Source organism: Triturus cristatus, chromosome 10, assembly GCF_964204655.1.
Source record: "Triturus cristatus chromosome 10, aTriCri1.1, whole genome shotgun sequence".
NCBI classification, from domain to species: domain Eukaryota; kingdom Metazoa; phylum Chordata; class Amphibia; order Caudata; family Salamandridae; genus Triturus; species Triturus cristatus.
The window spans coordinates 1,139,820,140-1,139,845,254 of NC_140593.1; the positions used below are offsets into that span (position 1 = coordinate 1,139,820,140).

At 51.2% G+C, this 25,115-nt stretch overlaps 1 protein-coding gene across 1 annotated transcript in view; it reads left to right on the forward strand.

Annotated features, from left to right (window-relative positions):
- Window positions 1-981: 981 nt before the first annotated feature.
- The window catches only part of CACNG3 (calcium voltage-gated channel auxiliary subunit gamma 3), a 245,593-nt gene continuing 221,459 nt past the window's right edge, over window positions 982-25,115 (forward strand). Inside the window, exons 1-2 of the mRNA XM_085629466.1 lie at window positions 982-1,179; window positions 5,267-5,932. Of these exons, the coding sequence (XP_085485592.1) occupies window positions 5,722-5,932 (211 nt within the window). The 5' untranslated portion in view covers window positions 982-1,179; window positions 5,267-5,721. The remainder of the gene's footprint in view (window positions 1,180-5,266; window positions 5,933-25,115) is intronic.

Here is a 25,115-nt window from a genome sequence, read left to right on the forward strand (position 1 = left end):
TCGGCCACGCGCAGATCTTACCAAATAAAATGAACGGCTGTTATAGGTGAGCATATACAAATACAGAATAACTTAATTGTTTTTTCGCACGAACAAGATAATACCGTCAGCGGTGGCACGCAGCGACCGCCGTCGCGTTTGCCTTTGATTGAAACGAGCGCTGCCCCCTTAAGAGCTCTGCCTTCCGAGGGTCTCACAGGCTCCGCATCAGTGGCTCGGACATGCCTAATGAATAGAAAGGAGCGAGAGAGAGGGAAGAGAGAGGGGGAGGGGCGAAGAGAGACAGACGCAGAGAGAGAGAGAGAGAGGCGAGACAGGCGCTAAGAGAAAGAGAGAGGGGCGAAGAGAGACAGACGCAGAGAGAGAGAGAGAGAGGGGGGAGAGGCGAGACAGGCGCAAAGAGAAAGAGAGAGGGGCGAGGAGAGAGAGGAGCTTGGAGAGAGAGTGTGGGAGAGAGGAGAGACAGGCGCTGAGGGAGTGCGAGAGGGGGGAGGAGCGAGAAGAGACAGTCGCAGAGAGAGTGCAACAGAGGGGAGATAGGCGAGGAGAGACAGGAGCTGAGAGAGAGGGTGAGATAGAGGAAAAGGAGAGGATCAGAGAGAAAGGAGAGGGGGCATGAGGGTACGGAAGAGACAGAGTGGAAGCATGGATTGAGTGAGCGCGGGAGGAGGTGAGGGGGAGAGCAGAGGCGCGGAAGGCGAGATTGGTGAAGGCGTTGAGGGAGACAAGCCGTGGAGAGAGGGGACAGGAGCCGAAGCATATAGGAAGGGAGGAGAGGAAAGGGGTGAGAGCCTGGGGGCAGAGAGGCACAGTAGGGTGGGGGCAAGAGTCGCGAACCACGAGCGCAGATAGAGAGACAGGGGAGGGGGAGAGGAGTTCAGAGAGAGGGGGCATAGGAAATCGTGGGGAAAGGGAGTGACGGGGGCTGGGCTGACAGGCGGGGAGCGGATAGGGGAGAGGTAAAGGTGACAGACAGAGAGTGAGAGGGGAGGAGGGCGAGAGACACCTGTGACAGGGGCCTGGGCTGACAGAGTTTAGAGGCAGTGGCGAAGACGATGCAGGGGTGTGAGACAGCAGCCTAAGAGAGGTCAAGGGTAAAGAGCGAGGGAGGGCGTGCTGAGGTGGAGGAGCGAGAGATGTAACGGAAGGAGGCAGAGTGGAGCAGTATGCTCTTGAGCGGTAAGTTGGAGTGCCCGGATGTTTTCCGAATCCCGCGTTGATACACGCTCGAGTGGGGAAGGCGGGGGGGGGGGGGGGGTGCGGGGAGTGATGCGGGGGCTCTTCCCGGAATTGTTGTGGAGACACCTGCTGATTATGTGAGTGGAGACAAGTATGGACGCAACATCTCCCCCAAAGGCAGGCAAACTCCAGCATGAGACCAGCCCCACTCCTTCTCAGCACACCAGGGCAGAGAGGGGGTGGGGGTGAGGGTGGGGGGGGGGGGTGGATCCCCTTCCTGCACCAAAACCTGGGAGGGGAAGAGCTCTCCCAGCTGCACCCTGGGTTCCTGTGAGCTCCACGGTTCTAGAGAAGGAGAGAGAGTCCATTCCCCTGTCCGTGGATGCCTGTGAGCTCCCCAGCTGCACCAGAGCAGAAGGACTAGGAGACAACACACCGAGGAGCTGTCTCTTCAGCACGTGAGTTTAGGATCTCAAAAATAGTCAAATTAAGGAGAGAGGGGCTCACCGTCCCCCAACTGAGTTGGGGAGAATGGACACATCCACGCTGACGCACAAGAGCTCTACCACCTGCACCAAAGTTTGAGAGCTCTCAGGTCTCCCCTCTAGCCGCCTCTGGCCACCCCATACCCAGGGCAGAGGGGTGCTCCTTCTCCAGAGATGGGGCACTCACAAGCGCCCACGGATAGGTGAAAGGAACTTTACCCCCTTCTCCAGAGATGGGAACTCACAGACACCCACGGATAGGTAAAATGATGTTTTCCTCCTACGGAGCTGCGGAGCTCAGGGGCATTGTTGGTTGGGAAGAGAGGGGACCCTTCTAAGCCTCAACACCTGAGCTAAGGAGCTCGAGTACCTTAAACTGAGGCCAGGGAAGTTCTTCTCGGAGCTCCAGGCACTGGGGAGAGGAGGCTGAGAGACATCTACGGAGGCATAAGATTTGGCTAGACCTGCCCGCAGCTCAGGCAGAGGCGCCCAGGGGTCTGTGACGGAGCTGAGCCTGAACGCTCCAGTCAGCGGAGCCGGGGCGTCTCTTGGACTGTCCAACTCGAAGCTGGGCCACCGAGAGTGAAGAAGAGAAGAGGTAGTGGGGACCCACAAGGAAGAGGAGGGAAGGGAGAAAGGAGGGGCTCCCCCAGCAGCACTGCTAGGTAGCCAGCCACTCCAGCTCCACTGTGACAAGAGTTTAGACAGTTGACTGTTTCTTCGGGGCCACTGTCACTGAGACTAGACGCGGAACTGTCTCTTCAGCACCACTGACTAAGAGATACAACCTAGAGCTTTAATACACCATTATATAGCCAGCCATCGGGTAGGGAGCTGTCTCTTCTTCAGCACTAAACCAGTCATTCAGCTGGGAGCTGTCTCTTCTGCACCACTGTAACCAGCCATCAGACAGGGAGCTGTCTCTTCTGCACCACTAGAACAAGCCACCAGGCAGGGAGCTGTCTCTTCTGCAGCACTAGAACAAGTCTTCAGAAAGGAAGCTGTCTCTTCTGCACAACTAGAACCAGGCATCAGGCAAGGAGCAGTCTCTTCTGCACCACTAAACCAGCCATCGGGATGGGAGCTGTCTCTTCTACACCACTAAACCAGCCATCTAGCTGGGAGCTATCTCTTCTGCACCACTAGAACCATCCATCAGACAGGGAGTTGTCTCTTCTGCATCACTAGAACAACCCACCATGCAGGGAGCTGTCACTTCCGCACCACAACAACGAGCCATCAGGGTGGCAGCTGTCTTTTCTGCACCACTAGAACCAGCCACCAGACAGGGAGCTGTCTCTTCTGCACCACTGAACCAGCAATAGGGCTGGGACCTGTCTCTTTGGCGCCACTAGAACCAGTCATTAGACAGGGAGATGTCCCTTCAGCGTCATTGGAGCCATAGGTTACACATGGATCTGTCTCTCTAGCACCACTGATCTTTGAATAAGAGATTTGCTCGGGAGCGGTCTCTTCTGTGCCAGTAGAACCAGCCATTTGACAGGGATTTGTCCCTTTAGCAATACAGGCCACCGAATAAGAGATTAGCCACCAATTGAGCTGTCTTTTTTACACCACTAGACAACCATACGTAAGGGAGCTGTCTCTTCTACACCACGAAAACCAGAGAAGATGCCGGGAGATGTCCCTTCAACCTCCTGGTCACTGAGACGCGGGGGGCTCTCATTCAGCACCCCTGGAATGACTAATAAGGCAGGGAGCTGTTTCTTCAGCACGAGCAGAGCTCAAGGCTAGTCAGGGGGTGTCTCTTTTCCTCCACTGGCAATGGAGGTGGCGCGTGAAGCTGTTCCTTTCAGTGCCACTAATAACTGAGCCTATACAGGGAGCTGTCTGCAGCCCCACTGTGGACTGAGACTGCACGGGGAGCTGTCCCGTGAGCGGCAACGCTCGCTGGGCTAGGCGGGGAGCTGCCGCGCGGCAGCGCTGGTCGCTGGTTGTAGGTAAAACAGCCTAGTGTGATCTGTGCAAACAACCGAGAGGAAACTTGGAGCTGTCCATTAAGCCCACTTGGTATCAGACAGAGGCTGTCTCTTAAGCACCAGAGTGTAGGAGACTGTAAACGAGGCTGTCCCTTCTGCGCCTGCCGGAACAAACAATTGACAGGAAACTTTCCCTTTGCCCGTCACGAACTCTCGGGATTAGAGAGGGAACTGTCCCTTCAGCACCCACTGACGACAGACACTAGGCAGGGAGTTGTCCCTTCACCACCCACTGACAGCAGACACTAGGTAGGGAACTGTCCCTTCAGCGCCCATTGACGCCAAGGATTTGACAAGAAACTGCCCATTCAGCACCCACTGACGCCAGGGATTTGACAAGAAACTGCCCATTCAGCACCCACTGACGCCAGGGATTAGACAAGGAGCTGTCCATTCAGCACCCACTGACACCAGAGACGAGGCACGGAGCTGTCCCTTCAGCAACCACTGACGGCAGGGATTAGAGTGGAACTGTCCCGTCAGCACCCACTGACGCCAGAGATTAGACAGCGAGCTGTCATTTCAGCAACAATTGACTCCAAGTATTAGACAGGGAGCTGTCCCTTGAGAACCCACTGACGCCAGGGATTGGACAGGGAGCTGTCCCTCCAGCACCCAATTACGCCACGTATTAGACAGGGAGTTTTTCCATCAGCACCCACTGACGCCAGGAATTAGAGTGAAAACTGTCCCGTCAGCAGACACTGACGCCAAAGATTAGACAGTGATCTGTCCCTTCAGCACCCATTGACGGCCGGGATTAGACAGAGAGTTGTCCCTTCAGCAGCCGCTCACGCCCGGAATTAGACAGGGAATAGACAGGGGACTGTCCCTTCAGCTCCACCGGTACTAGAGATTAGACAGGGAGCTGTCCCTTCAGCGCCCACTGATGGAGGACACTAGACAGGTAGCTGTCCCTTTGGCCCCCACTGGCTTCATGAAGTAGACAAGTAGCGGTCCCTTCAGCACCCACTGACGCTAGGGATTAGACAGGGAGCTGTCCCTTCAGCAACCACTGACGCCAGGGAGCTGACCGTTCAGTACCCACTGACACCAAGAATTAGACAGACAGTTTTCTCGTCAGCACCCACCCCGACACCAGGGGTTAGACAGGGAGCTCTCACTTTAGCACCCACTGATGCCAAGTATTAGACAGGAAGCTGTCCCTCCAGCACCCAATGGCTCCATGAAGTAGACAAGTAGCGGTCCCTTCAGCACCCACTGACGCCAGGGATTAGACAGGGAACTGACCCCTAAAGCACCGCCGGTACCAGATATCAGACAGGAGCTATTCCGTTAGCACTGACTGACTCCAGAGATTAGCTGTCTCTTCAGCACCCACCGGCACTCGGGAATAGACAGGGATTAGTCTCTGGCTGGACTTCTAGCTACCCGTTGATACCGTTGCAGCCAACGTGGCTCCAGAGACAGCAGCTCTCTCTGTGCTGCGAGGGGTCTCGCCTACAAGGGGCGTGAGGCGCGCAGGAGCCCTCAGCGCGCGCAGGCAGATGGAGGTGTGTGCTGCAGCAGCTGTCACTTCGGCAACAACTTCACCTGGAGCTACATCTGGCCCTGAGATCCCTCTCTTCTCTTTCCTTTCAGCTCCGAAGGGCTTCGAGGCGCTGAAGAGACCGGAGGCCGGGGATGCGGACAGATGCCACCAGCCCCGATACTAAGGAGCCCACGGCCCCTCCTTCAGCCTCCGCGCCGCCACTCCCCTCCCGCGCCGCTCTTTAGGCGTGTTTAACACACACCCTGCCAGAGTCACCAACCACCGGCGGGGAAGACGTGCCCGCTCCGTCAGCAGCATCAGTGGGCGATGGGACATTAATCACGGTCAGCGCCTCGGCTGCCTCTGGAGCTCCCAGCATCCATGAGGACTTTGGTGGAGACATGGACTTTCCTTCACGAGAGAGGACTAGGGCAGCGTGTTGGGATGCCAGCCCCGGCCCCAGGGGGGCAGACGTGCTAGCGGCGCCCGCCAGCTGCTTCTCCGGGGTCACCTACCCCCGATGGATCTTCGCCCCTAGCGCCTGGCCCGCGTACCATGAAGCACTATGAGGGTGTGTGACAGAGGCGTCCAGATGCTGATCACCACCGTGGGTGCCTTCGCAGCCTTCAGCCTCATGACCATCGCCGTGGGTACCGACTACTGGCTCTACTCGCGGGGCGTCTGCCGCTCCAAGTCCAACAACGACAACGAGACGAGCCGCAAGAACGAGGAGGTGATGACGCACTCGGGGCTCTGGAGGACGTGCTGCCTGGAAGGTACCGGACCCCGGGGGTCTTGTCTTTAACTTGGCATGTGTCGTGGCGCGACCCTCTGGGCTTTAACGCACCGTGGAATATAGCATTTGCATTAGCATGGCTGCCAGGGTTGAAAGGTGTGACTGGCGTTACTGTCAGGGCTCAAATGTGTAGTGGCATGACTGCCAGGACTCTAATGTGTGGTGACATGACTGCCAGGACTCTAATGTGTGGTGACATGACTGCCAGGACTCTAATGTGTGGTGACATGACTACCAGGGCTCTAATGCTCTAACGTGTAGTGGCATGCCTGCCAGGGTTCTAATGTGTGATGGCATGACTGCCAGGGCTCTATTGTGCAATGGCATGGTTGTCAGGACTTTAATGTGTAGTGGCATGACTGCCAGGGCTCTAATGTGTAGTGGCATGACTGCCAGGGCTCTAATGTGCGGTGTCATGACTGCCAGGGCTCTAACGTGCAGTGACATGACTGCCAGGCCGCTAATGTGCAGTGACATGACTGCCAGGGCTCTAAAGTGTAGTGGTATGACTTACAGGACCCTAATGTGTAGTGGCATGACTGCCACAGTTCTAATGTGTAGTGGCATGACTGCCAGGGTTCTAATGTGTAGTGGCATGACTGCCAGGGTTCTAGTGTGTAGTGACATGACTGTCAGGGCTCTAATGTGCGATGGCAGGACTGCCAGGACTCTAAGATGTAGTGATACAACTGTCAGGGTTCTAATGTGCGATGGCATGACTGCCAGGACTCTAACGTGTAGTGGCATGATTGACAGGACTCTAACTTGTAGTGGCATGACTGTCAGGACTCTAATGTGTAGTGATATGACTGTCAGAGCTCTAATGTGCGATGGCATGGCTGTCAGGGTTCTAAAGTGTTGTGGTATGACTCCCAGGTCTCTAATGTGTAGTGTCATGAATGCAAGTGCTCTTATGTGCAATGGCATGGCTGTCAGGGCTCTAATGTGTAGTGGCGTGATAGCCAGGGCACTAACGTGCAGTGACTTGACTGCCAGGGCTCTAACGTGCAGTGAAATGGCTGTCAGGGATCTAATGTGCGATGGCATGGTTGTCAGGACTCTAATGTGCGATGGCATGGCTGTCAGGACTCTAATGTGCTAGGGCATGGTCGCCAGGGCTCCAATTTGTGTTGTCATCTCTTCCAAGGCTCTTATAACATACTATGCTGTTTGTAATGTGCATGACTGCCAGGGCTCTAATTTTGGATGGCATGATTGTCAGGCCTCTAATGTGCACTATGTAGTGATATGACTGGGCTATATTGTCTACTATGTAGTGCTATGACTGCCTGTGCTATAACGTACCATGATACATGTGATGTGCAATGCCATAATTGCCAGGGCTCTAATGTGTGATTTCATGACTGTCAGGAATCTAATATGTACTATGTAGTAATATGACTGGCTAGACTATAATGCACCATCGTACATATGGTGTGCAACGGCATGACTGACAGCGCTCTAAATTCAATGGTATGGCTCTCAGGGCTCTAATGTGTAGCTGCATGACTAGGCAATACAATGCCATGGTGTATATGATGTTCTATGGCATGACTGCCAGGGCTCAAATTTCCGATGGCATGACTGCCAGAGCAGGAATGGAATGTGTAGTATATAGTGATATGACTGTCTTGTTTCCAATGTAACGTGGTGCACATATGATGTGCAACGGCATGACTGGCGGTGCTCTAATGCGCGATGGTAAAGCTACAAGGGCTGTAATGCGTGATGGCATGGCTTTCGGAGCTCTAATATGTAGTGGCAAAACCGACAGGGCTCCAATGGGTGAGACCATGACTGCCAGGGCTCTAATGAGGACTATCTAGTGATATGACCATCTGGTCTATAATGTGTAGTACGCAGTTATATAACTGCCTGAACTACAACGTACCATGGTACATGTGATGTGCAATGGCATAACAGTCAGGGCTGTAATGTGTGTTGGCATGACTACCCGAGCTCTAATGTGTGATTGCAATACTATCAGAGTTATATTGTGTAATGGAAAAGCTGTCAGTGCTCCAATGTGTGATGGCACGACAACCAGGGCTATAATATATAATAGAATGATTGTCAGGGCTCACATGTGTGATGGCACGACAACCAGGGCAATAGTGTGTAATGGAATGACTGCAAGGGTTCCAATGTATGATGGCACGAAAACCAGGGCTATAATATACAATGGAATGATTGTCAAGGCTCAAATGTGTGATGGCATGACTGCCAGGGCTATAATGTATAATGAGATGATTTCCAAGGCTCCAACATGTATGGCATGACTGCCAGGGCTATAATGTATAATGGGATGATTGCCAGGGCTCCAATGTGTATGGCATGACTGCCAGGACTATAATGTATTTTGGGGTGATTGCCAGGCCTCCAATGTGTGATGGTATGACTGTCAGGGCTATAACGGATAATGGGATGATTGCCAGGGCTCCAATGTATAATGGTATGACAACCAGGGCTATAATATATAATGGAATGATTGTCAGGGCTCAAATGTGTGATGGCATGACTGCCAGGGCTATGAGGTATTATGGGATGTTTTCCAGGGCTCCAATGTGTGATGCTATGACTGCCAGGGCTCCATTGTGTGATGGCATGACTTCCAAAGATGTAATGTGTGATGTCATGACTTCCAGGGATGTAATGTGTGATGTCATGACTGCCAGGGCTATAATGTATAATTTAATGATTGCCAGGGCTCTAATGTGTGATAGCACGGCTGCCAGCAAATGTCATGTGCGATGGCATGACTGCTAGGGCTCTAATGTGTACTATATGGTGATATGACTCTCTGGGTTATAATGTGCCATGCTATATGATATGTGAAGCCATAATTGTTTGTGCTCTAACGTTCGATGGCATGTGCTAGGGCATGGCTGCCAGGGCTCTAATGTGTAATATGTAATGCAATTACTGACTGTACTATAAAATGTAATGGTGTGATGCCCTGGGCCATATTGTCTCATTGCTCATCTACCTGGGCTTTAGTGTTTACAGACATGAGTACTAGTGCAATAGTGTGTACTGACATCACTGGCTGGCGTGTAATAGGCCGTCGTTATGTGGCCCCCTGCAGCATAGTGTCAGAGGGCAGGCACCTGGGCTATTCCTGTCTGAAGAGAAATGGCGTGCCTGCCTGGGTGTATAATGTGCAGTGCCTGATGTATGACTGCCTGGGCTGCACTGCATCCTGGCATTGCTGCTATAGGGTGTAATTGTGGGGCAGCCAGGACTGCGTCAAATCTCGTGCACGGCTGCATCACCCCGGTAGTAATTGATGAATGAACTGACTAGAATGGTGCACGCACAATGCATTCACAGACGCCCATTCACTGCGTTCCTGGACTGTGATGGTATACTTGCCTCTGTGATCACGTGCATGCCTGGGCTGAGATGGTCCGAATGCAGTGCCAGCAGAAGTGTCAATGCCAAGGGTGCAATGCCTGGCATACGATGACGGCAGGGCAAGCGCCGTAATGCCTATTCAACGATGGCATGAACGTATTGGCTCTCATTGTATAAAAGACTGAGATGTTATGTCTTGTGTAACATGATATGGGCACATCTGCTCTGATGGCTGGACTGGAAGGCCATACACACGTGGGCTGTGGAAATATGCCTGTTTGGGTACCAGTGCTTGACATAAAGTGTGTGACTGCCTAGCAGCTGCGGTGGGAGTGTCAAAGATGCCGTTCATAGGCTGGAACACTATAATGCACTCACCCACTTTCTCACTCACTTACCCACTCACTCCCTCATAAACTGACTCTTCTATACACTAAATCTCCCACCCATTCACTCATGCATTCATTCACCCCCTCACTGACAAACTAACCCTTCCTGTCACTCACTCAAATACTGAATCACTTTATCACTCACTCATCTGCTCATACTTTATCACTCACTCATCTGCTCATTCTCTTGCTCACTCACACATTCACTCACCCACAAACTCCCTCACTCACTCACTTTTTAAATCACTCACACATTCCCTCAACCGCTCACTAGTGCATTCACTCACTCACTCACACTCACTCACATACTCACTCAATAACTTACTCACTCATTTGATCATGCACACATTCACTCACTTTCTCATTCACTCATGTATTCACTCAACCATTTACTTACTCATTCACTTACACACTTACTCTTTCACCCACTCTTTCACTCTTTCACTCACTCAATCGCTCACTCACTATTCCAATCGTTCACATCCTCCCTCATTATGTTACTTACTCATTCACCCACTCTTTCACACCACTCACTCACTCTCTCACACTGACTCACTCAAACAGTACTAGTGCCTTGTGTGCATGGGCTCAAATACATGGGCTCTGGAATCATTCAGCAGTGGAGGGCACTCCACAGACTGAAGTGGAGGGCACGCCACAGACTGCAGTGGAGGGCACTCCACAGACTGAAGTGGAGGACACTCCACAGACTGCAGTGGAGGGTACTCTACAGACTGAAGTGGAGGGCATGCACAGATTACAGTGGAGGGCACTCCACATACTGCAGTGGAGGGCATGATACAGACTGCAGTGGAGGGCACTGTACACACTGCAGTGGAGGGCACGCCACAGACTGCAGTGGAGGGCCCTCCACAGACTGAGGGGAGGGCACTCTACAGATTGAAGTGTAGGGCACTCCACAGACTGAAGTGGATGGCACTCCACAGACTGAAGTGAAGGGCACTCCACAGACTGAGGGGAGGGCACTCTACAGACTGCAGTAGAGGGTACTCTACAGACTGAAGTGGAGGGCATGCCACAGACTGCAGTGGAGGGCATGCCACAGACTGCAGCGGAGGGCACTCCACAGACTGCAGTAGAGGGCACGCCACAGACTGCAGTGGAGGGCACTCCACAGACTGCAGTGGAGGGTACTCCACGGACTGATGTGGAGGGCACTCCACAGACTGAAGCGGAGGGCACTCAACAGACAGCAGTGGAGGGCATGCCACAGACTACAGTGGAGGGTACGCAACAGACTGCAGTGTAGTGCACACCACATACTGCAGTAGAGGGTCCTCCACAGACTGAAGTGGAGGGCACTCCAAAGACTGCAGTGGAGGGTACTCAACAGACTGCAGGGTGTGCACTCTACAGACTGCAGTGGAGTGTACGCCACAGACTGAAGTGGAAGGCACACCTCAGACTGCAGTGGAGGGTACTCTACTGGCTGAAGTGGAGGGCACTGCACAGACTGCAGTGGATGGCACTCCACAGACTGAAGTGGAGGGCACTCTACAGACTGCAGTGGAGTGCACTCTACAGACTGCAGTGGACGGTCCTCCACAGACTGAAGTGGAGGGCACTCCACAGACAGCAGTGGAGGCCACGCCACAGACTGCAGTGGAGGGTACTCAATAGACTGCAGTGGAGTGCACTCTACAGACTGCAGTGGAGGGTACTCTACAGACTGCAGGGGGGTGCACTCTACAGACTACAGTGGAGGGCACACCATAGGCTGAAGTGGAGGGCATGCCACAGACTGCAGTGGAGGGCACTGCACAGACTGCAGGGGATGGCACTGCACAGACTGTAGTGGTTGGCACTCCACAGACTGAAGTGGAGGGCACTCCACAGACTGCAGTGGAGGGCCCTCCACAGACTGAAGCGGAGGGCACTCCACAGACAGCAGTGGAGGCCACGCCACAGACTGCAGTGGAGAGTACTCAACAGACTGCAGTGGAGTGCACTCTACAGACTGCAATGGAGGGTACTCTGCAGACAGCAGGGGGTGCACTCTACTGACTGCAATGGAGGGCACACCACAGGCTGAAGTGGAGGGCATGCCACAGACTGCAGTGGAGGGTACTCTACTGGCTGAAGTGGAGGGCACTGCACAGACTGCAGTGGATGGCACTCCACAGACTGAAGTGGAGGGCACTCTACAGACTGCAGTGGAGTGCACTCTACAGACTGCAGTGGACGGTCCTCCACAGATTGAAGTGGAGGGCACTCCACAGACTGCAGTGGAGGGCCCTCCACAGACTGAAGTGGAGGGCACTCCACAGACAGCAGTGGAGGCCACGCCACAGACTGCAGTGGAGGGTACTCAATAGACTGCAGTGGAGTGCACTCTACAGACTGCAGTGGAGGGTACTCTACAGACTGCAGGGGGGTGCACTCTACAGACTACAGTGGAGGGCACACCATAGACTGAAGAGGAGGGCATGCCACAGACTGCAGTGGAGGGTACTCTGCGGACTGAAGTGAAGGGCACTGCACAGACTGCAGTGGATGGCACTGCACAGACTGTAGTGGTTGGCACTCCACAGACTGAAGTGGAGGACACTGCACAGACTGCAGTGGATGGTACTCCACAGACTGAAGTGGAGGGCACGTCACCAGGTTTTAAACACGGTTGATTAACGTATGTAGCCAGGATATGGAAATAATGCAGCAAACATGCGGCTCCTTTTTCCATTAAAATATCTCTAAAGGACAGTGCAGCACATGCCACGTTCGGGATGTGTGTTAGAAGTACTTTAAGATTTAAGACATAGAATTCTAAAAAGTGATGTATCATATTTATGATTCTTCTAACATTTGGACGAGTTTTGCCATAACTGCAGTTTTGGGAGCAATGTCTGTATTGGGAACAAAAACTTGTGTTAATAGTGAAATTAAAAAAAAATGAAAAAGAAGAAATCATTCTAGCCACCCTGGGTTATATTTATGCTTTCAATGTTTAATTATAAAATTATAAATTATAAACGAGCCCAGGCTGTAATGGTGATAATGCCTGGTCTGCACTAGCGAAAGTGCCTTGTTTTCAAATCGTGAGTGATCCTTACCTCGAAAGGAAAACAGCACTGGCATAACAAGGTAACGTGGTTCAAATGGTGAACATTTCCGTGCTCTAAGAGTAGTTGTGAATGGCAGGAATGGTGAAAGTGCCTGGGCTCTTATGATGAAAGTGCCTGGGCTCTGATGGTGAGAGTGCCTCGGCCGTAAGAGTAAAGTGGTCGAGCTGTGGAGTTGAAAGTGTCCAGGCTCTGACGTTAAAAGAGCCTTAAGTGTTAGGGTGAAAGTGCCTGGGCTCTTGTGGTGAAAGTGCCTGCGCCAAATGGTAAGAGTGCTTAGGCTTTTCCAGTAAAAAATGACAGGGTTTTAATGGTAAATACCCCTGAGCTGTGACGGCAAAAGGACCTGGGCTCTAAAAGTAAAAGTGCTGGGCTCTGGTATTGAGAGGATCAGCTCTCTATTAGTGAACGTCCTGGGGCTCTTGTCGAGAACGCACCCTGGCTGGACAGGTGAAAGCACCGAGGTGTAATGGTGAATGTGTCTGGGCCTGGCCTCTAATAGTGAAAGCACCGGCCTTTAATGGGGAAACCACCTAGGCTATAATGGTTAAAGCACTTGAGATGCAGCAGTGAAAGCCTGGGCAGGAACGACGAACGTCCTGTGGCACTAATGGTGAAAGGGCCTGGTTTCGAATGGTGAAGGTGATGGGTTTCCTATAGTCATCATCATCATATGTTTCTATATTTCGGTTATTAATAGTGACAGGGCCACGGCTCAAATCGTGAAAGTGACTGGTCTGTGATAGTGAAAGAACTGGGCGGCAAAGGAGAAAGTGCTAGGGCTCTAAAGGTGAAAGCACCCGAGTTGTGACGTTGATAGGCCTGAGTTCTAATGCTGAAAGTGCCGGGCTCCAATGGAGGGAGTTCTAGGTCTTAAATAGTGAATGTGCTGGGGCTTTCGTGCTGTAAAGGTGAAAGCATTTGGGCTATGATGGTGAAAGTGCCTGGACTCTACGGGTGAGAGTGCCTGGCTTCTAAAAGTTAAAGGAACAGACTTTAATAGTGGTACAAGCTCCACTGGAATGGTAGTACTCAGTGGATCAGTGCTGTGAACACCCGCGCATCACTTGTGTAATACAAGTTGTATTATGCTCGTGCACGGGCGGCACTGGTGACCAGCCCGTGGTGATAGTTCAGGGCTCTTAAGTGCACGCACGTGCTGAGTGACTGCTCGCGTGGCGGACCGCTTCCTCCTGAGAGCTGGGGCCCGCTCCTCTTGGGGAGCTGCGCCTTCCGGATCGTGACGTGACCTGTCTAACCTTCCTTCGTAGAGACGATACGAAAGCGGTCTCTTCCGCATTATTATATACCGTTTTGGCAGTGTGTCCTTTCAGCCCCTAAGCAGCGGAGGCTCTCTCCTCCCCTCGATGAGCTGACGGGGGTCACGTGCTTTCAACTTCAGCACCGCAGACCTGGGACAGCTGCCCCGAGAGACGTCATCGATGCAACGAGGAGCGGGAAGAACTGCCCACTGTGAAACAGGGCAGCAGCACCAGAGGTGTCCCATCAGCACCACAGGGCAGGAGCAGGAGAGATTTCCCTTCCATACCACAGGGCAGGAGCACACGAGGTGTCCCATCAGTACCACAGGGCAGGAGCACACGAGGTGTCCCATCAGTACCACAGGGCAGGAACACATGAGATATCCCGTCAGCACCACGGGGCAGAAGCATCAGAACTGTCTCGTCAGAACCACAGGGCAGGAGCACTAGAGGTGTCCCGTCAGCACCACAGGGCAGGGGCACGACACATGCCACTTTGTCACCACAGGGCAGGGGCACGAGAGATGTTCCTTCCACACCACAGGGCAGCGACACGAGTGATGGCCATTTCACCCCATAGGACAGGGAAACGAGAGATGTCCTTCCACACCACAGGGCAGGAGCACAAGAGATATCCCTTCCAACCACAGGACAGGAGCGCGAGCGACTCCCCTTCCAGACCGCATTTCAGGAGCTTTGGGCGGGGAGCCCTGTCTCCCACGCCATATAGCTATGCTGTCAGCCACTGCCCCTGTCCAATCAGCCTCATGCAGCTAGGAGGGCTGGTTTCAGCTACTAGAGTTAGACTGCTATCCTGATGCTGTCTCTAAAAGTTGGAGTTCGTACATGAGTGCAATCTCCTCAGCACCTGAGACCTTATAGATCTGCTGTAGAGCTGTCATGGCAGCATCGCGGATTAAACATCTGACCTGTCTCTTTTGCACCCAGCAGTTGGATGGTTATTCTGACGCAGACTGTTAGATTTGGAGTCTGTACATGAGTGCTGTCTCCTCAGCACCTGCGATCTCATTATTTGATGCAGAGCTGTCATGGTAGCACATTGGCTTGATATTGGAGCTGTCTATCTTGCACCTAGCAGTCCAATGGTTATATTGGTGCTGTCTCTTGTAGTTTGAGTTCGTACATGAGTGCTGTCTCCTCAGCACCTGAGATCTCATAGATCTGCTGCCTGGCAGGACTGAGGATTTGAAATCAGAGCCACCTCTCGTGTGCGTTGTGGCTGGATGATTAGACGGGTGGGACGTGGGGGGCTGTCTCTTAGTGCTGAAGGTCATGCATGAGCATTGTCTCTTTGCCATCTGCGATTTCATGGATCCAATGCTGATTTGCCCTGGCAGCACAATTGCTTGGACATCGAATCCATCTCTACTGTGCCTTGAAGGTGGGTGAGTGATTAGAGCTTCTCCTCCTGTGAAATCAATCGCCTCTCCTTGAGGGTTGGAGCCAAGAAAAGGCCATTCTCAGGCACTGCCTCTTAAACTGTGGAACTGTTGGCCTGCTCTGATGCGAGTAGGGTGCCAAGAAACATGCAAACTAGTGAAAACAAATGCAGTCGGAAGAGTTTATGGTTTGTCCGCTCTTCTGGCAGGCCTTCTGCGGATGATATCTGGTGGGATGGGACACTTACTGTAGATTGTGCTTTTGTAAGGGTGCAGTTGATGGTCATTCCGAGTTCCAGGTGTCGAATGAAAATCGGAATGTTAAGAGCTTAGACAACCATGAGTGACATCAATGCTTGCAAGTTTTGCAACATGCAGGGAGTCTACTGACCACAGCCACCAATGCTGAGCTCCCTGTGGAGGAGCTCATATTTTATTACCAAAGGAAGCATTTCATCCTAAAGCTCTTTTACACACCTAGGAGGCTCTGGACTAGCTAAACATTGTTGTCTCAAAAAGAGTTTGCTCCTTGCTTTCCTGTGGGGCTGATCGCACCATAGATCATACTATATAAATTTGAAGTGATGAACTAACAAGTTTATCTCTGGTCTCTCCGGAACGTCACATATTATCACAATTTCATGTTCAGGTGAGGAGTGTATGTACAGACTGTTAATACCTTCCAGCCCCTAATAGTTGTATATTTAGGCTCTGGGTTCATGGCATTAAAAATGTTGCTATTTAATTGAAAGCCGTGATCCTCCAATTAAAGCTACAATCATTCATTGCAACATATGTACTTGCATTTCAAACTCTTGCTGTTTACTGGGTGCTCTGTCTATACACTAAAAACCCAGATCTCCACTGTAAAGTACCGAGATTTCCATTCAATTCATAGTTAATCCCAAGTGATGGATGTGATGCCCCCTTGAAAACTAACATCACCCAAATAAATCTTCTAAACAGTTGAAGCTGTGATCTTCCAGTGATGACACCAATATCCCAATGATGATTCGCCCTTCTATTGAAGGTTCGGTGAATGTCCTAATCGTCCATCAATAGGTTTGATCTCCCATTGAAAATGTTGGTCTTTCATTCACAGCTTTGATCTTCCATTACCAGCTTTGATCTTCCATTGAGTGGTCTGATCTTCCTTCATAGCTTTGACCTTCCCTTGCCCTGAACTTGGTCATTTCTTTGCCGCAACGCGGGGACACACTAGCTAGTGTAGCCATGCACTTTATAAACTTGTTTATTATTCCAGTGTCAGAGTCAGTCTTTTGGTGAAGGCTTTAATCTTTAACCTTCTTTCAATAACTCTGATCCTGATTTAGAGTTTGGTGGGTGGAGTACAGCCTACCGGGGTGGCAGAGGATACCACCACCATGGCGGATTACAACCTGACACATTTTATAAGGTTATCTCTGTACATTGAATTGAAATGCCATCACACCGGTTACATTCGATGTACTAAACATCAGGTGGTGTGCTGCTGTTCACCAAGCTTTTAAACTTTTTTGTTTTTCTAAATCAAACTCCCAAAGTTGGAGTTTGTCATTGAAAAACAAAAAAACGAACGATCCCAAGCTCGGAATTTTCTCACAGGGTGAAGGAGTCATAGTTTTTCTCTGTCCCCCACCACCAAGTTTTTCATGTCAGTGACAGACAGGAAAAAAAGACTTTACACAGTCCACCTTAAATAGGGAACGCAGTTTTTTTTTCTGATTGCCTCCACTCCGTTGAGCTGTTGGAGAAAGTATTCCAAGATCAAAGTACATGTCCAACTTTTTAATTACACAGCACCCTGTCCTATGGGTGGTTTAGGGCATTCCCTAGGGGTGACCTATATGTGTTGAAAAGGAAAGTTTAGGCCTGGCAAAAGGTTTATTTTGCGAGGTTGAATTGGCAATTTAAACTGACACACTGGTCGCAATGACAGGAGTGTGACGTTTAAAAAGGATACTTCAGTGGATGGCACAATCAGTGCTGCAGGCTCACTAGTAGCATTTAATTTAAGGGCCCTTAGTACAAGTAGTACCACTTTACTAAGGACTTATAGGTCGATTATATGAACTAACTGGTTGTAAGCCAATTTCGCCATGTATAAAGCAGAGAGCAGAAGCACTTTAGCACTGGATAGAAGTGGTAAACTGCTTAGCCCAAAACAAAGCCAACAACAATAGGTTCAGATAACAGGAGGGTGAAGGCAAAACATTTGAGGATGACCCTGCAGAAAGGGCCGAGTCCAACGATGATGTTCCCATATTTGATCCTTTCTCATTTTATCACTGTGAAAATATTAAGTTCCATTTAGAAGGCCACGGGTCCTCCAGAATGGCTCCTGGCCGGCACTTTGAACTCAGGCAAATGGTGCTCAGGGATCCATTTTCACTAAAGATGAAGGATGTTCACTAACAACCCAAGCACTTTAGTGCTGCAGTCAGGCACCTTTACAGTTAGTCTCCAGGCCCATTTACTCTTACAGGCGGGGGCTTTTATCACTAGAGATCTGATACCGTCATCATCACAGGGTGGACAGGTAAACACTATTGAGCTAAGCGCTCTAGTGCCGCAGCCAGACACTTTTACAGTTACAGACAGGCAATTTTATTACTACAGTCCAGGCCATCCATCATTCGAACTAAGACACTTTTATTATTACAGCTTGAGCAGATATATCACAACATAATCACATTACTGCTGCGGCCTGACAGTTTTACATTTACAGACATACATTTATACTATCACAATGTGGGGCCCCGGGCTGCTCATATCTCCTCACTCACCAATAGTAGGGAACCCTCGGCTCCTCATATACCCTCACCCAGAGCTTTAAGTGGGCCGGGTCTCACCAGTGCTGAGCACCGGCAGTTTTTAGGTCTCGGCTAGCGAAGGCTGCGCTTGCGCAGTCTCGCTCGCGAGATTTAATGACTTGGAGAAGAGGGGCTTGAACCCGCCTCTCTTCTCTCCTCTTCTCCATTGGCTGGCCTCTGAAATACTGGTCAGCCATTGGAGAAGAGGTTTGTCTCTCCAAACAAGCCCCGTCCTTTTCAGATTCGGGGGCGTGTTTTTTGCGATTCTTTCTCTCCTCTAGAATGTAAACATTCCAGCCAATGGCAAGAGGAGAGAAAGAAAAACACGCTCCGAATCCGAAAACAAAACTGCGTTTCTCCGAGGCATTTCTGCTTGACCTCGGAGAAAGGCGGTGGTGTTCTGTACCTAGACATGCACTCCGACCATCTCTGGAGTGACTTGTTTCTGACGTCTGAACAAGCAGACCAGGCTTCTAATCCCGGCAGCCTCAACTGGCAAACTTGTGCGCTCCTGGGCAGCACATCACGTCCCTGCGCAATGCTTGCATTATCTGCCAGAACAGCAGTGCATCGAGCCTGAAAACCAGTGCTTCCTGCTGTTCCTCTCCAGTATCTTACCTTTAGTGCAGCAAGTTAAATGCGACGCCGTCCCGTTAATCCATGCAGCGTGCTCTCGAGGACGTGGGTCCCACGTGGAGAGCAAGGAGGGGAGATCGACAATGCTGGTTGGGGGGGAGAGGGGGTCGCCCTCTTCGGCTGCACACTCTGAAAGAGAGCCGGCCGACCCGCCAGAGGGGCTGTCTCCCGAGGCCTGGGACAAGAGTGTGAGCAGCCGGACAAAGCAGAGTCTTCACCCCCCGGCAGCAGGCGCAGGGACCCGCACATCTGCTTTGTGAGTTGAAAGAGCTAACCCCATTATCTGTGTTATTCCAGCGTCGGCCTCCCGTGAATGAAAGAAACTGAGCCGCTGCCCCTGCCTGAACAACACGGCCAGGGAAAACAGTCCCACGCACACACGGCGACGTCCTCTGCCCTCCCCGTGCAAGGAATACAACGCGCTCCCACACATACACACAAAAGCACACATGCTTACTCTTACTGTCAAAACACCCGCTTGTGTCTGGGCCTGGCTGCACCGCAAAAACTCACGCAGGCAAAAGTGTACACAAGCGCAAACTTACACCCCCCTCATACACGCGATGCATGCATACACCTATCCACACACGCACGCCCTTACCTACTCCAGACTACTCCAAAAATACTCTTGCATCCAACACATACGCTCACAAAAAACATGCTGCTCTGCTAAAAGCACCTGGTGGCTAGCTCAATGTAAAACGTAGAGCGCTGGGCAGGGCCCATCTTAATGTGTCGGCGCGTTTTTGTGTTTCTGTTTTGATTAATGGTTCTCCCCCTTTTATACCTGAGCACGCGAGAGCTCAGTGCACAGCACAATGTATACACAACATTGCTGAAATGCTTGGAGGGTAGATGAGTTATGGCATGGAAGAAGCATCTCTCATTTCCGTGTATAAAGTTCGCTCTCCCTTCCCCACGCCATTAAACCGTCATCCCCCACAATCCTGAACAGAAAGGCACCGACAGGCACTGACACGACCGCGAGAGGCACCCGAGCCGGGCCGGGCATCCCGAGCTGGGAGGGCCTCTCTGAAGAGGGGCCGGCCCATCCCTTCTCTGTCCCAGCCCAGCTCGGCTCCACATTCTTCCCTGGCAGTCCTGCGCACGTGGTCTGGTGGCTGTCGGTGGCTTCATCCACCTCGCTGGCTTGTGAGATGTGCTGGCAGGAGCCACGCGCCCTTCAGGGAACCTGAACTGCCTCCTCGGTAGACTCCAGCGAGTTTTGAATTATTCATTTATATATTTAGATGTTTTGTAAAGGGCTGATTGTCCTCTTGCCATAGCTTAAAGGAGGTGTGGCGCTTTGGCCAGAGCGGCGGACTCGGAGGTGGGGCTCACTGTTCGATCCCGGCGCTGGCAGCAGCTCAGCTCAGCATCATGTGACTCTGGGCAATAGGTCAATTATTCTCCCCGGACAGCGCCTGGATACCCTTAGGGGTGATAAGTTTGCACTTTACAAATGGGGAATAATAATTATTTATTAGAACTTCGGGGCGCTAACATTACAGATCACAGAGGGGTAACTTATTGTCCTATTCCGTGCAACAGGTCCGTTGTCTGTGTGTGGGTAACTGTCTGTGTGTAGGTGGCTCTATGGGTGGCTCTATTTGTGTGTGGGTTGCTCTATGTGAGTGGCTCTGTGTGGGTGGCTCTGTGTGTGTGGGTGGCTTTGGGTGTGTGGCTCTGTGTGTGGGTGCAAATGCAATAGGTCTCGCATTTGAGAGTGATTAAGCTATTGATATTGTAAATAACAATGCCGTTTCTTTAAATGTTTTAAAAACCAAAACATAAACAAAAATAATGTCATGAGCAATGCCAATAGCTTTAACTTTAACAATGCCGAGACCATTGCATTGTAAATGCTTGTTTAAAGGGGGCCTCGAAATGGGTCTCTATCAGGATCTGTTTTGTGCCCTGGCACAGACGGTCCATTTTTTCAGGACTGCAGTGACAGCAGGCACATCCATGTGCGCATGCTCACACTGCTTACTTCTCACAAGTGGAGAAGTCACAGCATGACGTCATGCCAGGTGAGCGTTGTAGGGGAAGGAAACTCTTTTAAAGAGAGACACTTTCTCTAAGGATTTCCCTTCTCTTTTTGAAACTCAGGAACATTGTTGTGGCGTCACCAGGGCTTTAAGTGGAAGCTTTTTCAATATTATATACAAGCCATAGTTGCTGCTTATTTCTGTTTTCCAACTAACAACCATTTACAAAGCCAATAGTCCTGACTTGTTGTGGGTATGATGGTAGTTGTTGTATCATAATTCTGGATGCAATGACGGAAACCGCAAAATACAAATTGGGCGGAACACTATGCTAAACACAGATTATTAGCTTATGTGTTCTTAAGGCACGCCCTTTTTTCCATTGGCCACGCCCCATTGAGAGGCCCCCCCATTTTTCCATCCCACTTAAAGCCCTACCCTCACCCATCAATAGTAGGAAACCGTCGACTCCTCATATACCCTCACCCACAAATACTAGAGAATACCCGGCTCCTATCAATAATAGGGAACCTTCGGCTCCTCATATACCCTCACCCACCAATGACGATGTTACTTTCTGGCCGGGGCGGGCGGGACTTCCGCAGAGTGGGGTAACCTGGACACGTGGGGAGTCCATCTTCCAGGTTCTGCAAATCATGGCCACTCTTGAGTTTCATGAAAAGTAAACCTATATACTAACACAGCCCCATTAATTGAACATTCGGTCTGAGCCTTCACTTCCCAAATGTTGATTTTTTTTCCGATTAACATGCTAGACCATTGAAAAGCTGTCAATTTGAACGCAGCGCTACATCTGAGAAGGTGTGGTTGTTATTCGGAACTGTGCAGATCAGATCTCAACTAGAATGCAATCGTGGGTGAGCAGATATGCCGAGGGCTGCCCGGCTGCCACGCGGCCGGACGGCTACGGCGTAGAGGCAGCCAGCAGTGACTCAGAGGTGAGTCACGCGCCCTGCTGCTGTGAGGAATGAGGGTCGGCGGGGGTTGAGGGTTGACAGACTGGGTGAGACGCGGAGCCCCTTTAGACGCCGCTGTAACAGATGAGATCTGGCAGAAGGGCAGAACTCCCTGTCTCGGCTGAATGACTCCCTGGCCAAAAGCCTCACTTCCGGGAATAAGAAAACCGAGGAAGGACCAGGCTGTGGGCAGAGAACTGGCTTTGTAACAAGAGTGGGTGAGTTTAATGTGTGCTGGGAAACTGTTGGGTTGGTTCAAAGATGTGTTTTAAGACACAAGGCAGGATTTGTGCTTCAATCCACACTTGGGGGGGCTCCTAAATCCCGCATATTCTTGTATTTCAGTAAATATTCTCATTATTGAACGGCATCTAAACTTTGCAAATCCAAAGTCAATTCTCCACAGTATGCAAATGACTTATTCCTGCCCAATAGCTAATAAGTTTGTGATGAAACTTACGAACCATCACAGGGTGGCCCATGAGACTGGCACCGAGCTGGAGGGGTGTCATGGTTTGGCCTCACTTTATAAACCATCCAATGTGTGGCTGATAGTAATGGTAGGAGACGAAACAACCAGTCAGTATAGTAGTCCATTGAGACGCGCAAGGTTTAAGAACTGGCTAAAGAAGCACGCTTCGCTCAACTCTAAGGTCACATCAACACCAACCATCTCCTGCACAACTACCGATCTGGCTTCAGATGACGCTGGAGCAAAGACAGGCACATTACATGACGTGGCGCACACTGGACGGCTCAAGGGACCGGTCAAGGGCTTGAGAACGGTCATTGTTGAAGAAGGACTAGATGAGAAACGTTAACTCTACAGAATCTTTCACTGGAGGGTATGAGACCAAGGCAGACAATTATAGTCATTCCCTGGATGTGACCTTGCTGAGTCATGTTCTGGATGACTCAGCAGGCCTCACACAGTTATAGAACCATGCCTTTAAGGGCCCCTCCATGAATCGGGCAGAGAACCAGCCACTGGCTGTCTTCTTAGCGAGGTTTAGTCACTCACTGTGTAGCTTACCATAGGGTCTTTTCTCTTTCTGTTACAATTCTGAAACTACATTTTAACACCTAAAGGACATAACAAAATGACAGGTTAAGTAATTATTGCCATGGTGCTTTTAATATAATTTTACTGAAAGTGTCTGGATTAAACATTTTATAATAGTTTTTCAACCAAATATTTTAAGAATTTTTGTTTCCTATCAATAGCATGTGATCAATATATGTTCGATAGAGACATCGAGTGCTTAAACACAACAAAAAGGCTGTATGGCGCATGCAGTTGCGATGTACCTCTGCAAGGATGAAACAAAGCATCCATTAAAAGGCGTGAGGCACTTGGCCCAGTTAACTGGGCACCATTTTCCACAGTGTTCAATATTACCATCGCTCTGTCCTACCGTGGGCTGCCCCAGCCGTGCCCTCGAGTGCAGCGTGAACGCCTCCGAGTAGCTCTGGCAGGCAGGCAGCCTGACTCAGCTGGGATCCCCAGGTGCTAGCTGGAAGTGGAGGCGCGCGGCGGCACGTGCTTGGCTGCTGCCGAGCGCGCGCATGCTCTCTGTGATCACTTGTGACAGCTTGCCAGCGCGTGCCTGCGCCCTGACAGGGCTACGTCTATATTGTGAGCTGCCCCCCACAAGGAGCTGCGACGGAGTGCAGCTTTCACGTCCTGCCAAGCCAGGGCTGCCTGCTCTCCGGGCCTGGCCTCGTTCAGTAGATTCTACTACGTGGACGGGGAATATAGCGTTCTAGCGCCCCCCACCCCCCAAATGTACCAGCCCATAGACACCTAAGCTTCATCTACCACGCCCACATTATATCACGGTGCAGCGGCCTAATCCTCTGGTCACGTCATCACAGAGGTCAAATGCCCTCCCTCCAAGTGCGCCAGAGTCAGCGAGCTAAGCATCTACCCCCCCCCCCCCCCGCCCCACCATCGCACCGTTTTATTACAGCACAGAGCCCCACACTGTGTCCATCCTGTCCAGGGCTGCCTTTTGGCATGGCCGAGGTGGGCTGAGGCCCAGGGCGCTAATCTTTTCAGAGGCGCACAGAGCTGTCTGCACTAAAATCATGCGAACAGCAGCACGCAGCAGCTTCAGTGGTGCAACATGAAGGGGCAGATTTATGTTTCCTGGCGCATCCCTGCAAATCAGCATGGATGCGCCAGGGAAGATGCGTCACGCAAGTTTACCCTTGCGCCACCGCAGATGCGCCGCATTTACAATGTGGTGCATCGTGGCGCAAGGACAAGCAGATACGTGACGCATCTGCCGGCGTAAGGTTGGCGCAGTGCTGAAGTTGCGTCGCAAGCGCGACGCAACTCCAGCACAGTTCCAACCTACCCTATCCCTAACATGGTGCGTCAAGCCTTACGCCTGCTTCAAGCAGGCGCAGGGTTTTGACGCATCAGCGTTGGGAAAGTGACTCAGTGAAATCTTATAGATTTCACTGAGTCACTTTTCAGGGGCGTTCCTGCGACGGAACGCCCCCCCCCTGTGTCGAAACGCCCACGTGAAACCTGACGCAGGTTTCACGTGGCGCAGGGCTTTACACCGTGACGCATCTCCATAGATGCGTCACGATGTAAATGGGGCGCAATGTGGCGCAGGGTTTACGCCGCCGCTGCGTCACAAAAGTGACGCAACGGCGGCGTAAAAGGGGCGCAAGTCCCACATAAATCTGCCCGAAGTGTTTTTAATTACTTGTTAAAGTGCCGCTGATGCTTTTTGTTTTTTTAACATCCACCCTTTTCCTCGTCTTTCCCTCTCACCCTCTGCCGCCACAAACCAACACCACCTCCGAAAAATACCTAGGTACCAGCGTGACAGCCCCGAGCTGTGAGCGATTCCAGAGAGTTTGGGGAGGCGCAGAGATGTTTGTGTTCAGAGACCAGCCATTGCGTTGATGTTATCGGTTTGGAGTTGGCCTGGGAATGCAAAAAGGGGCTCCCTGCTGCGTACATTTATTCATCGTCAGCAACAGACGCCCCCGCCAGCTTACTTTGTGCCCAAAGCTCTGTCCGTGCTCTAAGCCAGAACTAACAGTTTACCAATGCTTCAATAGCCTCGCCACTCAACAAAAAAGATAATTAGATAAATAAAATAGGAACTATTTTAGACAGATGCCCTACGACACGTGTGTGTGCGCGTGCGTGTGTTATAAAAGATTGGGTTTTGCAAGTGGACAAATGTATTTTTAGAAGGCTACAGATGAGAGTTTGATACAAATATATTCACAAAATAT